This window comes from Tupaia chinensis, unplaced genomic scaffold (assembly GCF_000334495.1).
Source record: "Tupaia chinensis unplaced genomic scaffold, TupChi_1.0 Scaffold000238_1, whole genome shotgun sequence".
NCBI lineage: Eukaryota > Metazoa > Chordata > Mammalia > Scandentia > Tupaiidae > Tupaia > Tupaia belangeri.
In genome coordinates this window covers 8977474-8993865 of record NW_006159716.1, presented here as the reverse complement: position 1 = coordinate 8993865, position 16392 = coordinate 8977474, and the positions used below count along the sequence as shown (strand labels likewise).

At 49.5% G+C, this 16392-nt stretch overlaps 1 protein-coding gene across 1 annotated transcript in view; it reads left to right on the top strand.

Moving 5' to 3' along the window:
- The first annotated feature begins 273 nt into the window (after window positions 1-273).
- Window positions 274-16392, top strand: part of PNPLA1 (patatin like domain 1, omega-hydroxyceramide transacylase) — a 52140-nt gene continuing 36021 nt past the window's right edge. The window contains exon 1 of the mRNA XM_006148642.1: window positions 274-478. Coding sequence (XP_006148704.1) covers window positions 274-478 — 205 coding nt within the window. The remainder of the gene's footprint in view (window positions 479-16392) is intronic.

The window sequence follows — 16392 nt, the reverse complement described above, 5'->3', positions numbered from 1 at the left end:
CGAGGGGCTCCCAGCACCCAGACCCCGCTTGCATATTCCAGGGGACCTTCTGCACACCGCCCTGGGCCCAAGGCCCCTCATCTACCTCAGGGCTTCCTGGTGGAGCGCCCCAGGCCAGGCGGCGGAGCCGGAACACCCGTGGGTGCCCCAAGCCCGCGCTGAGACAGGCAGGGAGCTCTGCTGCGAGTTCCAACAGGGAGCGGCAGGCCCGGCTGGGCAGGCAGGTGCTGAAGGGCCGCCCCTCCTCCCTGCAGGAGGCCAGAGGCTGAGAAGATGGATGAGCAGGTGTTCAAGGGGGACCCGGACACTCCTCACTCCATCTCCTTCTCGGGCAGCGGATTCCTCTCCTTCTACCAGGCCGGGGCGGTGGACGCCCTGCGGGACCTGGCGCCCCGCATGCTGGAAACGGCCCACCGCTTCGCAGGGACCTCTGCGGGGGCGGTGATCGCGGCCCTGGCCGTCTGCGGGATTGAAATGGGTAAGGCTTGTTCTGGGCTCCAGGGGAGTCTCAGGAGGGGCTTCGCAAAGGAGAGGGCGAGGAAGCTTGGAAAGCCAGGCTGGGGTGGCAGGAGAGGAAGAGGTGTCTTGGATACAGCGAGCAGGTGAGCTCTGAAGGTCGGGGTCTGCCAGGGCTCAGTCAGGGCCCTCTGAGCTCGACCCATCTCTGCCTCTCCCTCAGTGCCCCTGTCTGAGATCTCCCAGGGCCTGGGGAGGGGAGGGCGGGCTCTCCCACACACACCCGGGTGTGGGAGGATCTACCACAGCACAGACAGTCGCAAGGGTTAGGTTAGGTTAGGTTAGGCAGGGTCTCCTTTAAAATGCACATGCTCTGGGGCCAGCAGGGGGCATAGTGGCTAAGGTGCTGGACTCCCACATGGCCAACCACTGTTCAAGTCCCAAGTAGCAAACTTGAAAATCGTGCATGTGTATATGTGTGTCCAAAATCCCAGGGGAGTGGAGGAAAGGGATCGCAGCATGGCTATCTGCTGTGGAGGGTGATTTCTCACTTTCCTTCTTCTGTCTCTCTCTGGAGAGTGCACACACTGTACGGCAAAAACCTTTTTTAAGAAAGGACACGGCTGCAGGAGGGACAGCACTTCCAGTCCTAATCACTGTGGTGAGGCAGGTCAGTGGACTGGCTTCCAGTGGTCAGAAAGACGAGAACCCCCAGGCTGGAAGAGCGAGCAGGAAGGAGCTGCATCTCACTGCACCTTCCGCCCTGCTGCTCTGGGGCCCAGGGAGAAGCAAAGGACCACCGGCTGCCCCAGAGGGAGAAGCCCCAAAGAACAGGCCCAGCCACATGAGGCTGCCTTGGGGGCATTTATGCATTCACCACGCTCCTCCTGGGGGCCAGGCTCTGTTCCAGGCACTGGGGACAGTCTCTGCCTTGTGGAACAGAAATTCTAGAGTAGAGAGAGGAACAAAGATTTAGACAAGGAATGCTCTAGAGTACAGTCAGGAAGCGATAAACTCCATCTAGACAATTACAGCAGGGAGGGCACGGACTAGAGTGGGGGCTGTTTTAGAAAAGTGGTTGGAGGGCCCTTCCTGAGGAGGTGAGTCAAGCAGAGATCGGAATAACAAGCCGTCTAAAGATCTCTAAAGAGAAAGGGGCTTGCTCTGTGGCCTGGTGGTTAAGGGAGTTGGATCCCACGTGGTCGATCGCGCTGTTCGAACCCCAGCCTGGTGACATGAAAAACACACCAGGTACATGTGCGTGCACAGCCCAAATCCTAAAAGAATGGAGAACTGGAGGGTATGGGATTGCAGCGTGACCACACCCCACTGGGGAGTGCTTTCTCCTCCCCCTTTCTGCTTCTCTGTCTCTCTCTGGCGAGAGCATAAAACCTCTAGCCAAAAAAAAAGTGTGTGTTTGTGTGAGTGTGCGCGCGTGCGCCCGTGGAGCTGCAGAGATGATGCAGGGAGGGTGGTGGGAGCTGACGTCGAGGCGGGTCCAGGTCACGTGGGCCTGGTGGCCACCGCGCTGAGGCACACTGGGACGTTGCAGGGTGGAGGCGACATGTGCTCCACAGACTGGGTCCTGGCGCTGCCGTTTCATCATGTGGACAGAGTGGGGGTGGGGGGGCAGTTATTGACCCTCGTGAGCCTCAGTTTCTTCATCTGCACAAAGGAGATCCAGATAGTGGCTCATTTCCGGGGTTGTGGGGACTGACTGAGTGAGCCAAGTGAGCCCCTTGTAGCGGCACCCAGCACCCTGCGAGCGGTCCAAATGTGTCAGCGGCCTGGTTTGGGTTTTTAAGGCTCCCGATTGCTGCACAGAGCAGGCTGAAGGGGGCAAGGTAGAAACCAGGTAGGGGAGGAGTGTGGCAGGTGACTGGTGGTGAGGACGGCGAGAAGACTGAACTCGGGGCACAGTTGGAAGGGCAGGCCTGGGACTCGTGGAGGGGCTGGCTGTGCCTGTGAGGAGGAAGAGGCCGTGGACAGCAGCCTGATCCCTGCACGGCAGGCTGCCTTCCTGCCTGGGGCCTCTGTGCTGGGTGGAGAGTCTTTGTTTAAAGAATCACAGTAAGGCCCATTCCCGAGTATCTCTTGTGTGCAACGTCATTTTTTTCTTTTTAATCAATTATTTCTCACTGGACAAAATCCAAACACCATGAACGTGTGTGGAGAAAAGCCCGTAGAGTAGAAAGCAAGCCTCCACCCCCTATGCCATCCCCAGCCCCTTCCCCTCCCCGAGCCCCTGCTGAGGGCTCTGACTAGATACTTCCAGATCTTTTCTCACAGAGAGTCCCCTCTGTCCCCAATGGACCGTGAACCAGGCCTTCAAAAAGGGACCTGTGATAACAACCTCCCTCCCTATCCTTCCTATCCTGCAGTCACAGAATTCCTGCTCTGGCTCCCGGATTCTCTCTGCCTTTCCAGTTGCCCACTTTGCTCACCTCCTCTGTCACCCCTACCCTCATCCTTTCTTTATTTCAGCTTCTTAAAATATACCATCTGGCAAGCCAATAGGGTCTTCACCCTCTGCATTCAAAAACTTTCCAGAACGAATTCAGTTCATTCAACTGGTTAAATACTGTTGAAAATCTGCTTGGCCAAGCTGGGACAGGCATGGACAGCCAGAGGGGAACAAATCTGCAAAAAGACTCCTACCTGTGGGCGTCGTCTGTGAACTTCGCAATTATGGCAGAAGTTCAGGGAAAGGTGAGGTGTGGTGGGACTCGCGCCTTGTGCTCAGGAGCGTGTTTATGAGACTTAGCCATGTCACGCAGCCGGCTTCGTCCCTGTTTACTGCCTTGTAACTCGCTACTAATCGGCACTCCTTTATACCAGACACTGTCTTAGCTCTTTGGTGTATTAACTCCTTCGGTCCTCATAGCAATTATCGAGGTAAAAACTGCTATCATCCCCATTTTATAGAGGAGGAAACTGAGTCTCAGAAAGCCTGTGTAACTTGCTTAGGTAAAAACAGATAGTGCTTAATGAAGCTGGCATTTAAACCTACCCTAGCTAGTCCCTGCTTCTTGCCAAGGCAATGTCACGGGAGTGGGGATGCTGGTGGTATGCATAGCACACCAGAGGAGTCTCTCTGAACAGATGGAATTTGCACATAGGCCCGATGGGGTGAGGGGATGAGTCCAAGACTGTCTTAGAGAGGGCATTCCATGTGGAAAGAAAAGTGACTTATGTGGACCAGCAGTTGGCGTAATGGCTATGTCGCTGGACTCCCATGTAGTCCACTGCAGTTCGAGTCCCAAACCCGGTGGCTTAAATGCAAGCCGGGCGCGTGTGCGTGCGTGCCCAGGATCCCTAGAGGAGAATGGAGGAGAAGGGATTGCGGCGTGGCCATCCCCCCTGGGGGATGATTTCTCACTTTCTGTCTCTCTGTCTCTCTCTGTCTGTCTGATGAGTGCACGTGCCCTATGGCAAAAACCTCTCCAAAAAAAAAAATAAATAAATAAAAAGAAAGAAAGAAAAGTAACTGATGTAAAGTCCCATCATCAGTTAGAAGCAGAACAAGAACCGGGGCTAGGTCTCTTGACTTTCTTCAAGCCGCTGTATTCCCTTAAAATGATACCACCATTTGGTTAGCCTTTGTACTGATAGAGCTGTGTGGTGGTTATAAACAGCACTGCAGTGCACACCCTGTGACAGCTCCATGCCCAGTGTATATCATTGTAGGGTACGCGTACATCAACTTTGCTAGATTTAGCTAAATCACTCTCCAAAATGGTGATATCAACTTTTTATTTTTTTTTTAAGAGAGAGAATTTTGCTATAGCACACCGCAATCCCTTCTCCTCCATTCTCCTCTCAGGATCTCGGGCTTGCATACACACGCCCTTGGTGTGAGGGTTTTTGTTTTGTTTTGTTTTGTTTTGTTTTGTTTTGAGAGGTTTTTGCGATAGGGCACGTGCGCTCACCAGACAGACAGAGAGAGACATAGAGACAGAAAGTGAGAAATCACTCCCCGGGGGGATGGCCACGCCACAATCCCTTCTGCTCCATTCTCCTCTCGGGATCTTGGGCACGCACGCACACACGCCCGGCGTGAGTTTTAAGCCACCGGGTCCGGGACTCGAACTGTGGTCGACTACATGGGAGTCCAGCGACATAGCCATTACGCTAACTGCTGGTCCCCCTTAGTGTGAGTTTTAAGCTGCTGGTTGCGGGACTTGAACTGTAGTCGATTATGTGGGAGTCCAGCAACACAACCATTATGCCATCCGCAGGTCCCGGTTGTACCAATTTAACTACTAGCAGCATATATAAGTTCTAATTTCCATACAATATCATCAACTCTTGGTACTGTCAGATTTGACATTTTTATGTCATCTATAAAGGTGAAATGATAACTCATTTATTTTGCTTGTGTAATCTGCATATACTGATTGCTCGTGACAGTAAGCACGTCTCTCTATATATGAGTGTTTCTTTACCATTTCTGTTTCTCTTCTGTACATTATTTGCTGATGACTTTCTCCCATTTTTTTTTAACCCAAGATACCTTTTTTTTAGCTTGTAGATGTTCTTTACATATTCTGTATACTACTCTCTTGTTTAGTTACCAGCATTGCACCTATCTCCTCTCCCTGCATGGCTTGTCTTTCTATTAGGTTTATGACGTTTCTCGTCCTTCAGGAAATTTTAATTTTAGGCCCAGCTGCTATAGCATACCCTGGGCACTGCTGTTTGGCAGGCTGAGGTCACATAGGCGAGCCCCAGGTTTAGTCTCAGCCCACCTTAAGAAGCTGGGCGTGGCAGTTTGTGCTGTGGTCCCAGCCACTCAGGAGATTGAGACAGGAGAGCTGCAGGTTCATGACCAACGTGAGCCCGAGCGATGTAGCAACATCCTGTCTGAGAGAGCCAGGAATGGGGGTACCTTCCTGTGGTCCTAATTACTCAAGAAGCTAAGTCACAGAGGATCACAGCACAGCGAGAACTTACTGAAAACACCACACACACACACACACACACACACACACACACCACCCCCACCCCAAGAGAAAACAACATTTGAATTTTTAAAATGTATTTTTTTAATTGCCCATGGACACGTGTGCTCACCAGAGACAGAGAGAAAAGGAGGGGGCAAAAGCCCTCCATGGGGTATGGTCACACCACAATTCCTCCTCCTCCATTTCTCCATCTTGTGGATTTGGGGCACACATGCACATGGACCCAGTGTTTTGCAAGCCACCAGGGCCTGATTTAAACTACAGCTGGCCACATGAGACTCAGCTCCTTTAACCACTAGATGGTGATCTAGCCCCCAATTTTATTTTTAATAGAGACGAATGTATTCATCTTTTCCTTTTATAATATGTGTGTGTGCTTAATTGGCTATCATTTTAATTTTTAAAAAAATTGCTATAATTTAAAAATGTTTTAATCTGCTAGAGAGTGGGGTAAAAGAACACACCCCAGGGGGAATGCCCATGCTGAAATTCCTTTCCCTCCCTTCTCTCAGAATTTGGGCATGCGTGCACGTGCGCCTGGCGTGTTTCTCAAGCTGCCAAGTCCGGGACTCAAACTAGTCCCCAGTCAGCCGTGTGGGATCCAGCTGCACTGCACCACGGGCCGGCCCTGCCGTTGGCGTCTTTACGTATCTTTATTGCAATGATCTCTTCTACATTGTCTTCCAAAGGTTTTCAGGGGTCCCTCGTTCAAGTTTAGATGAATCTATCTAACATTCATGTTGTGGATAGGTGGAGGGGAAGGTCTAATTCGTGCATTGCTTTCGGTATAGTAACCGGCTAGAGGCAGCCTTCTCCACGCTGTGTGCCATGCGCCTCTGTATATTCAGTCTCCTGAATTCTCAGCAGTCTCCCCGTGGAGTCTTCTCTTCCATTGGCTACTTGGTCTGTTTTGGTGCCAAATGACATGTTTGAATCATTAGCCTTCTAGTAAAGGGTGTATGGCATGTGGAGAGCCTTCCCTCCCTCCCCTTCATCCGTCTCTTCCTCTTCTTTCCTTCCTCAAATACTGCCTTGGTTATGCTTGGCCTCGCTTTTCCCTCATGGGAAAAGCTCTGTTGGGATTTTGCCTGAAATTGCATCTTCCTATATACACATATAGTTTCTCTCTCTATTCTGATCCTTTTTTTGTCCATTGATAATGATTCTATGTGTTTTATGAGATTTATTTCTGGGGGCCTTAAAGTGCTTGTTGCTATGGAGAAGAGGATTACCTTTATTGGTGACATTTTCCTAACTAGATTATTGCTGATATAAAGGATAGTCGATTGGCTTTGCATATTGACTTTTGTCTCAAGCACCCTTGTTGAACTTCTTTTTTCCCCGAAGAGGGATTTTTTTGCTATAGGGCACCTGAGGGATAGACAGAGGGAGATAGAAAACAAGAAATCACTCCCCACTCCCCGCAGGGGGATGGTGATGCCTCAATCCCTTCTCCTCCATTCTCCTCTCAGGATTTTTAGCACACACGCACACTTGGGACGATTTTTAAGCTGCCGGGTCTGGGACGAGAACCACGGCCGAATACATAGGAGTCCAGTGATATAGCCATTACGCCATCTAGTGGTCCCAAACTTTTTGAAATTTTGTTATGGGTACATGTGTTTGCCAGAAAGATGGGGGTGGGGCGTGATTGGTCACACCACAATCTCTTTGTCCCCATTCACCTCTCAGGATTTTGAACATGCGTGCAAACAAGCCTGGCATGTTTTTCAAGCCACTGGTCCAACACTTGAACCACATAGTCGGCCATGTGGGATCCAGCCATTTTAAGCACCATACCATCAGCTGGCCCAAACATTCTTTTTTGTTCCTTCCTAAAGAATTGTTTAGTTTTATTTATTATTGTTGCTTTTTTAAAAATTTGACCAGAGAGAGAGAAAGTGAAAAAGCAAACCTCTAGGTCTGGGACTTGAACCAAGATTGGTCATGTGGGAGTCCAGTGCCTTCACCACGCCACCTGCCAGTCCCCATGGCCTGAACATTCCCTGTTTTGTTTTGTTTTGTTTTTTTGAGAGGCTTTTGCTATAGGGCGCGTCCACTCACCAGAAAGACAAAGAGAGACAGAGATAGAAAGCGAGAAATCACCCCCCAGGGGGGATGGCCACGCCGTAATCCCTTCTCCTCCATTCTCCTCTCAGAAGCTTAGGCATGCACACACATGCACCCGGCGTGAGTTTAAGCCACCAAGTCTGGAACTCGAACCACGGTCGACTACATGGGAATCCAGTGACATATCCGTTAGGCCAACTGCTGGTCTCAACATTCTTAATGGCTCTAAATGTTTGTTGGTAAATCTCCTATTTTATTTATAAACAATTATACTATCTGCATATTACCAGAGGTTTGCCTCTTTATCTTTTTTTGTTTATTTATAAACCAGAGGGTGTGTATGCTCACCGGAGCAGGACCGGGAGGGAAAAAGCAACTCCCAGTGGGACAGAGTAACACCACAGTCCTTTCTTCTTCATTTCTCCATCCTGTTGGAAGTTTTGGGTTTGTTTTTATTTTGGTTTTTATTTTAAGAATTATCTTAGGGACCAGCATTTGGCATAATGGCTATGTCACTGGACTTCCACGTAGTTGACCATGGTTTGAGTCCCGGACCTGGTGGCTTAAACTCACGGGCACGTGTGCGTGCGTGCCCAAGATCCTGCGAGAGGAGAACGGAGGAGGAGGGATTGCAGCATGGCCATCCCCCTGGGGGGTGATTTCTCGCTTTCTGTCTGTCTGTCTTTCTTTTTGCGAGCGCAAGCGCCGCAAAAAAAAAAAAAAAAAAAAAAAAAAAAAAGTCTCCCCCCCCCAAAAATATTATTTATAATTATTTTTTAATTTGACCAGAGAGAGAGGAAGTAAGAAAGCAAGCCACCAGGTCTGGGACTCAAACCATGGTCAGCCATCAGCCATACAGGAGACCAGTGCCTCAACCACCATGCCACCTGCCAGTCCTGAGTTTAGACTTTTCAAGCTACCAGGGCCCACCAGGGCTGAGATTTGAACTGTGTGATCAGCCATGTGGAATCCATCCTCTTAACAGTTTGTCTTTTTGGGGAAATAAAAATCTTGAACGTGTGGCCACCGGGCCTCTCTACGCAAGGCCATGCCTCCTGCTTTTGTTCCCAGCCAGGACTTTTCCAGCCTGAGAGTGTTTGGTTCCTGTGAATGAGGCAGACAGCAAAGGGCTCGTCTTCTGATGTCCTTTATTTTGCAATAAGGCAGTTCAGGGGCACATGGCAATGTTTGTAAAAGCACTTACCACAGTGCCTAGTGTTCATGAGAGGCACACTGAACGTTCACTCATTCATTCATTCATTCACCTAAGAAGGTGGTCTCCATGACAACCAGTGGGGGAATCCAGAATTTCCTATCTGCTTGGAAGTGGGCTTGGAAACTGGCCTCGAAACTGCATTCGCATAATTTTCTTTTTCTTTTTTTGGAGAGGTTTTTGCTATAGGGCGCGTGCGCTCGCCAAACAGACAGAGAGAGAGACAGAGAGACAGAAAGCGAGAAATCACCCCCCAGGGGCGATGGCCACGCCGCAATCCCTTCTCCTCCATTCTCCTCTTGGGATCTTAGGCACGCACGCACACGCGCCCGGCGTGAGTTTAAGCCACTGGGTCCGGGACTCAAACCGTGGTCGGCTACGTGGGAGTCCAGCGACATAGCCATTACACTAACTGCTGGTCCCTGCATTTGCATAATTTCAAAAAGTAATTTTTTTTCTGATCAAAGAATGGCGATCCAGAAGACTTAAAGCCCCTTCCCTACCTAAGCTACTACCTGGCACCTTCGTCCCTATAAAAATCACATGGCAAGCCAGGCCTTCTTGACTCCCTTTGTCCCCCTCTTTTTTTTTAATGAAAAGCTTTTGCCTGGGGATTCTTGTGCTCACCAGAGAGAGAGACAGAGACAGTGAGGGAGAAAGTGAGGAATCACCCCCCAGGGGAGATGTCCACACCACAATCTCTTCTCCATTCTCCTCCTGGGATGCTGGTCATACACGCACATGCACAGGCGTGATTGTCAAGCTACCCAGTCCAGGACTTGAACCGCAGTCAGCCATGTGGGAGTTCAGCTGTGCATCTGCTGGTCCCCTTTTCCCCCCTTCAACAAGAGTTTGTTGAGCATATACTAAGCCCAGCAGAGGGTACAAAGCTATAATACAAGATGAACCTCTCCTGCCCTCAAAGAGCGTGTAGTCTACTCGAACTTGAAGGCAGACACCAAATAGTTACAGTACAGGAAAGTTCCAGTTGATTGTTAGAAAACTCAAAGGCACAGGAATGATCCAAGATCTCTAGTCAGGGAAGGCCCTATGGAAGTGGCAGTCGAGAGAGTGCTTGAAAGGTGAGTAGAAGCTGGACAGGTAAAGACAGGTTGGGCGGGGATGTTGGCTTGTAGCAACAGCCTGGCATGACGACACGACAAAGCCACACTGTGGGGAAATGTGACGCCTCCAGAGGGTGGGGAGCAGTGCAGGTCAACTGATGTCGATGGTTGGTGCAAGGGCTTGAGAAAGGCAGATCTGGGCTCAGCGAGGGCTGTCCAAGAGGAAAAGGATCCCTGAAGCAGGAAGGGGAACACCAGTCCTAGGAAGGGTTGGAAGGCCACCACCTGGTTGCCGTTCCGATTGTCCCTGTGTGGTTGGTATGTTGACTAAGATGGCTTGTAATCCTGAGGTGTCAGGATTCGTAGACCGGGGCGGGCTCTGTAACCTAGTGGTCAAAGGGAGCTGGATCCCATGTGACTGACTGAGGATCAAATCCCAGCCCCAGCAAGATGAGAAACATGCTGGGTGTGTGTGCGTGTGTGCCCCAGATCTCAACAGAATAGAGAAATGGAGAAGGGATTGTGGTATGGCCACATCCCATGGGGGAGGGGGGTGCTTTCTCTCTCTTCCTCCCTCTCTCTGGCTGTCTCTGGTGAGCACTGTCTCTGGTAGCATATGATAACTACCCAAAAGAAAAAGATTTGTGGACTGAAAACCACATAATAAATTTCTTTTTCAATGTAAACATAAATCTAAAGAAAAGTTTCATGTCAAAATTCCATTACTTTTGACATTTTTTAATGTTCTCTTCTAGTTATTAAAGAAATGTTTATTAGAATCCCTGAGTCAATGGTTTTCAATCCTAGCTGCATGTTAGAACCACCTGAGGAGATTAACAACTTCCACTGCCCGAGCACCTCTCCAAACTGATTAAATCAGGATCTCTGGAGGCAGGACCAGGGCTCAGTGGTTATTAAAGTTCCCCAGGTGATTTCAATGTGCAATCACTGTTGAGCCCAAGAACACTTTAGAAAACTAAGATGTGTCTATCTCTTCTGTAAGGTCCTGTGTGTATATGACCAGGCAGTGGAAATGGGTCAAGCATTTCATATGGAAATCTGTAAAATGACCAGTCCTGGACTAAAATTCTGTATCCAATTACTAAGTGAGAGTGGGGCTTTTCAGGGTAGGGAAAAACAGTTCTATTACAGTGGCTTCAGGCGAAATTTATTTCTTATTTCTTTTCTTTTTCTTTTCTTTTCTTTTTTTCTTTCTTTTTTTTTTTTTTTTTTTGAGAGGTTTTTGCTATAGGGCGCGTGCACTCACCAGAAAGACAGAGAGACAGAAAGTGAGGAATCACCCCCCCCGGGGGGGGGGGATGGCCACACCGCAATCCTTCTCCTCCTTTCTCCTTTTGGGATCTGGGGCGTACATGCACCCACCATGAGTTGAAGCCACTGGGTCCGGGACTTGAACCGCAGTCAACTACATGGGAGTCCAGCGACATAGCATTTATGCCAGCTGCTGGTCCCCAGGCCAGATTCATTTCTATAAGTTACTCTGGCTGGGCCATAAATGAGGAAGACTGACCTTGGTTAAGGGGCAAGTCTCCATCCCTTACCTTCCCTTAGCCTATCCTTATACTTGATCCACTTTTCAGAGGTACCAATGGAGGTGTGTGGCCCAGAGCCTCTCATGGATGCTTTTCCTCCCCTCCCCCCACATTTTTAAAGAGATTTTTGTGGGAATTTTTTGGAGAGACAGAAAGACAGAAAGTGAGAAATCACCCCCCATGGGAGATAGCCACACTGCAATCCCTTCTCCTCCATTCTCTTGGAATTTCGGGCATGGATACACACATGCCTGGTGTAAGTTTCAAGCCACTGGGTCCAGGACTTAAACTGTGGTTGGCCATATGGGAGTCCAGCACCTTAACCACTATGCTACCTGCTGGCCCCTCTCCCTACTTTCTTTAATTATTAAAAAACAACTTTATTGAGATATAATTCACATACCATAAAATTCACCCATTTAAAGTGCATGATTAAGTGACATTTAGTATTGCAGAAAACAAGACGCCAAGGAACAGAAAGCAGCACTTGGAGAGATTAGGAGAACTGTTTATTACGTCGGCAGGCATGAAGGAGTTAGCACTTTGAATCTCCGGCCCCCACTGGGTGTTGGACATGGTCTTTCATGGGGGAATTGGGGAAGGGCCTCAGAACCCACCCCACACAGGTCAAAGGGAGGAAGCAGAGAAGCAAGAAGTCTAATCCATTCAAGGTACTAATCTATTCAAGATACTGATCTATTCAAGGTACTAATCTATTCAAGATACTGATCTATTCAAGGTGCTAATCTAGTCAAGGTGCTAATCTATTCAAGGTGTTAATCTATGCAAGGTTCAGGTTGCCCTGTAGCTCTGGGGAAGGGCAGTAAGTTTTCCAGAGGGCAGAAACTTCAGGCAGCTATCAGCCCTGAGTCATTCATGAATTCAGAGTTCTTCCAGATCATTAGTGTATTTATAGATTTATGCGACCATGGCCATGATCATTTTAGAGCATATTCATTATCCCCCAAAGAAACTTCTACCCCTCAGCTGTCCCTCTCAATTCCTCCTTTCACCTAAGCCCCCTGGTAGCCACTCGACTTATTTTCTGTCTCTTAGAATTTCCTATTCTGGTAATTTCTTACAAATGGAATTATACAATTTGGGGTCTTTTATGTCTGGTTTCTTTCACTTGGCATAATGTCCAGGTTCCCTATGCTGCAGTAGGGATCAATTCCTTATTCCTTTTCATGCCTGAATGATATTCCATTGTCTGAATGTACCGCTTTTTTTTTTTTTGACTTAGAAAACATTTTTTTTTATCACGATAGACAAGTGTGTATACATGCATGAGAAAGAAAGGGGGAGCACGAAAGCACCTTCAATAAGGTATACGGGGGACCAGCAGTTAGCATAATGGCTATGTCGCTGGACTCCCACGTAGTTGACCGCGGTTCGAGTCCCGGACCCGGTGGCTTAAACTCACGCCAGGCACATGTGCGTGCGTGCCCAAGATCCCAAGAGGAGAATGGAGGAGAAGGGATTGTGGCGTGACCATCCCCCCGGGGGGTGATTTCTCGCTTTCTGTCTCTATGTCTCTCTCTGTCTGTCTGGCGAGCGCATACGCCCTATAGCAAAAACCTCAAAAACGTATACGGATCCCCTTCAGCCCATCGGGATCTTGGGTACATGTACAAATACCCAAAATGTTCCAGGCTGACAGGTATGATGACAGAAAATATGATACGGTACTCCTCTGAGGATCCCGCAACCAGACTAACCAGAAATCAACACATCTCTCTAACACACAAACATATGTACAAGTTAAATAACCAAATACAAAACACATTGCGGGAACCAGCAGTTAGCGTAATGGCTATGTCGCTGGACTCCCACGTAGTCGACCGCGGTTCGTGTCCCGGACTTGGTGGCTTAAAACTCACGCTGGGCGCGTGTGCGTGTGTGCCCAAGATCCCAAGAGGAGAATGGAGGAGAAGGGATTGTGGCGTGACCATCCCCCCTGGGGGGTGATTTCTCACTTTCTGTCTCTATGTCTCTCTCTGTCTGTCTGGCAAGTGCACGCGCCCTATAGTGAAAATCTCTCCAAAATAAAAAAACACATTGCAAGAATGAAAACACCTACATTTTTGACCCATTTATTCACATTTACCAATCCGTTCCTTGGATGATGAATTTTGGGATGCTTTTACTTTTGGCAATTACGAATCGTGCTGGTATGAACATTCGTGTACATTTAAACAACATTTTAATATGAAAACAATCCAGGTTTATTGAAGAGGATGATATAGTGAATCCCTTTTATTCATTGTCTAACTACAATGATCATATTTACCCACCAGGTTTTACCTATATACCTGTACCATGCTTTGTAGTGCTAGTGGGGTTTTTAAAATTTTTTTAAAAATTATTTCACTTAACTTTATTTATTTAATTATTTTTATTTAACCAGAGAGGGGCAAAGAGAGAGAGAGTGAAAAAGCAAGCCACCAGGTCTGGGACTCAAACTGTGGTCAGCCATGTGGGAGTCTAGTACCCTTAACCACCTGCCGGCCCCCAGTGTGCTAGTGTTTTTAAAATAATTTTTATTTAAAAATAATGTAAAACTCATGAAAGTTGTGTGTCCCTTCATTTGGCTTTGCTTTTGCAAAGGATTTTTCCCCCCAATTTGCCAGAGGATGCATGTGCTCACCAGAGAAATAGAGGGGAAAAGAGAGAAAGTACCCCCCCAAAAATGGGGGATGTGGTCACTCCACAATCCTTTGTCCTCCGTCTTTTCAGCCTGCTGGGATTTGGCATGCTTGTCAAGTTGCCAGGGACAGAATTAGAACTCGGATCAGCCATGTGGAATCGAGCTCCTTTATCCACTGGGCTAGGGGGCCTGCCCTCGCCAGGGCATTTTAAATCGCCTTCTCGCTATACACGGGGGCAGTGTGTCTGAGGAGAAGCCCAGACAAGCTGAGCAAGCACCTGCTTCGAGGCTGTTCCCTCGCTGGGGAGGGGAGGGGCAAGCACGGCCAGCTCAGCAGGGCTCATCTCATGTGACTTTGTTTTGTCCTTGAAAAGTAGTTTTTCAACGCCTCTCACCCGCCTTCTCAACAATGCCATCCTCCCCCTACCCCTGAACACCCAAACCACAGACAAAGCACCGAAAGGTGCAGGGTCCAGGGAAGGGCCAGACTGAGGACTGAGGTGGAGACGGGCACTCCCCTTTCTCTTCAGGGGCTCCGATGCTCCGCGTCGTGTCTCTGTGGCTGTGCCAAACTATCCCCCTTCCCAGGGCTGCTGTGGCTCTGCTCTGCCTGTGTTCTACCTCTCCACTCTCCATCCTCCACCGCCAACTCCTCTGAGAGCCTTCCTCAATGGCCCTCAGGCCCTTCCTCCCAGGGCTCCCACAGTCTGCTTGCACCAGGCGTGGTGTGCCTTAGAGACCCAGATCCCCGTGGGCAAGAGACTAACTAGGAATCCAGCTGTCTGGGCTCTGAAAAAAGCTGCAGAATGTCACCATGGCTGAGAGCGTGTCCAACCTTGGACAGGCCCGCCTCATGGAGGGAGCCTCAGCTCAACTACCTAACAAAGGGAGAGGCGGCTGCCTGCCTTCCCCACCGCCCCCTCTGGGAGTCGGCAGTGTTGCCATGGGCGTTCTCTGGAACCCTCAAGCATTGCACAGACAAAGCGTTGTCGGTAGAGTTGCGTCTGCTGAGATAGCAGAGGCTTCGCCCACTCGCTGGAAGAGCAGTTCCTGCCCCTGCAGCCGTTTTGCTCAGACCCTGAGGCTGGCGTGGCCGCTCCACGCATCTGGCCCAGGCATCTGGCCCAGGCGTTGCTTTTTCCTGGTCCAAGCAGGCTCCCTGCCGTGTCTGCATCCCAGCCAGTCAGACAAGGAAAGCAAGGACACGCCTTTTCCCTTTAAGGGCAGGGCTGAGAGGTGACACACGCACATGGTTCAGAACTGAGTCGCATGGCCACGCCGACTGCCAGGGAGGCTGGGAAGTGGAGAGTTGTTTTGCAAGGCCAGGTGTCTAGCTGAAAATGGGAGGTTTGGTTCCTCAGGAAGAAGGGGAATGAGGACTGGGGAACAACTAGCTGTGTCTGCCATAGTAAGTGCAACTGGTGACATGAGGACGATGGACAAAGTCTGGCCCCTGCCTGGTCCAAGACTATGACTCCATAGGGTCAAGGCCAGTGTGCTGGCTGGGGAGGCACTCAACTCTGAACCAGCTGGTAACTGGAGGCATGAGTGCCTCGGTCCTCCAGGACCCTGGGCAGTGTGCCACAGCCCCCGTGTGTCTCCTGCCTAGAGTGACTTTCTGTTCTCCTCTCCAGAGACTCATATCCTCCCAAGACACTGTCCCATCCTCCCCACCTCGAGCTCTCCTTTCTGGGGTGTCTAGTTTGCCCACAGGATCTGTCGGCCTATCTAGGACTGAATGTTGTCCTGCCTTGTTCAGAGGTCGTGCCTCACTCCCTCAACTGGAGTGAGCGACGTGAGGTCTTGCGGGTCCCGCGGCTCCCACACACATCGTCAAACGCTGCTCTGTAAACTCCTCATGGCTGCTGGCTGGTGGGAGGTGTGACACTAAATCTGTCTTTGCCATTTCTATCTGGGGATTTTCCTGGATCGTGGGTCATTTCCTGCAGCTCTAGGTGTGGCATACAACACTAGGATTTCATAGAAGGAAGGTCAGTGGGTCTGGCTTCTTTTACAGCTGCTGGTATTTAGACCCCGGCAGGGGATGTGACTAGGGGCAGAGGTGGACCTCACTTAGGTCGATAGTTTCCGAACTGCGTTCCAAGAAGCCCCGGGGTTCTGCAGGGAGGGTAGGGAAGAAAAGCAGGGGGAGGACGACGCCAAAGCCCTGGCTTTTGCCAGCACAGGCTTCCTGTCCACAGGTGTGCTGTCCATCCTATACAAAGGGCGTCTTTTTAAAATTGCCTAGATCTTAGATCAGACTTTCTTTAAATGACTTCTTAATTTTTAAAAAAGAGTTATTTTATCTTTATTTTATTTTAATTTGATCATAGAGGAACAGAATGAGAGAGAGAGAAAGCGAGAGAGAGGGAAAGTGAGAAAGCAAGCCACCAGGTCCAGGATTTGAACCATGGTCAGCCATGTG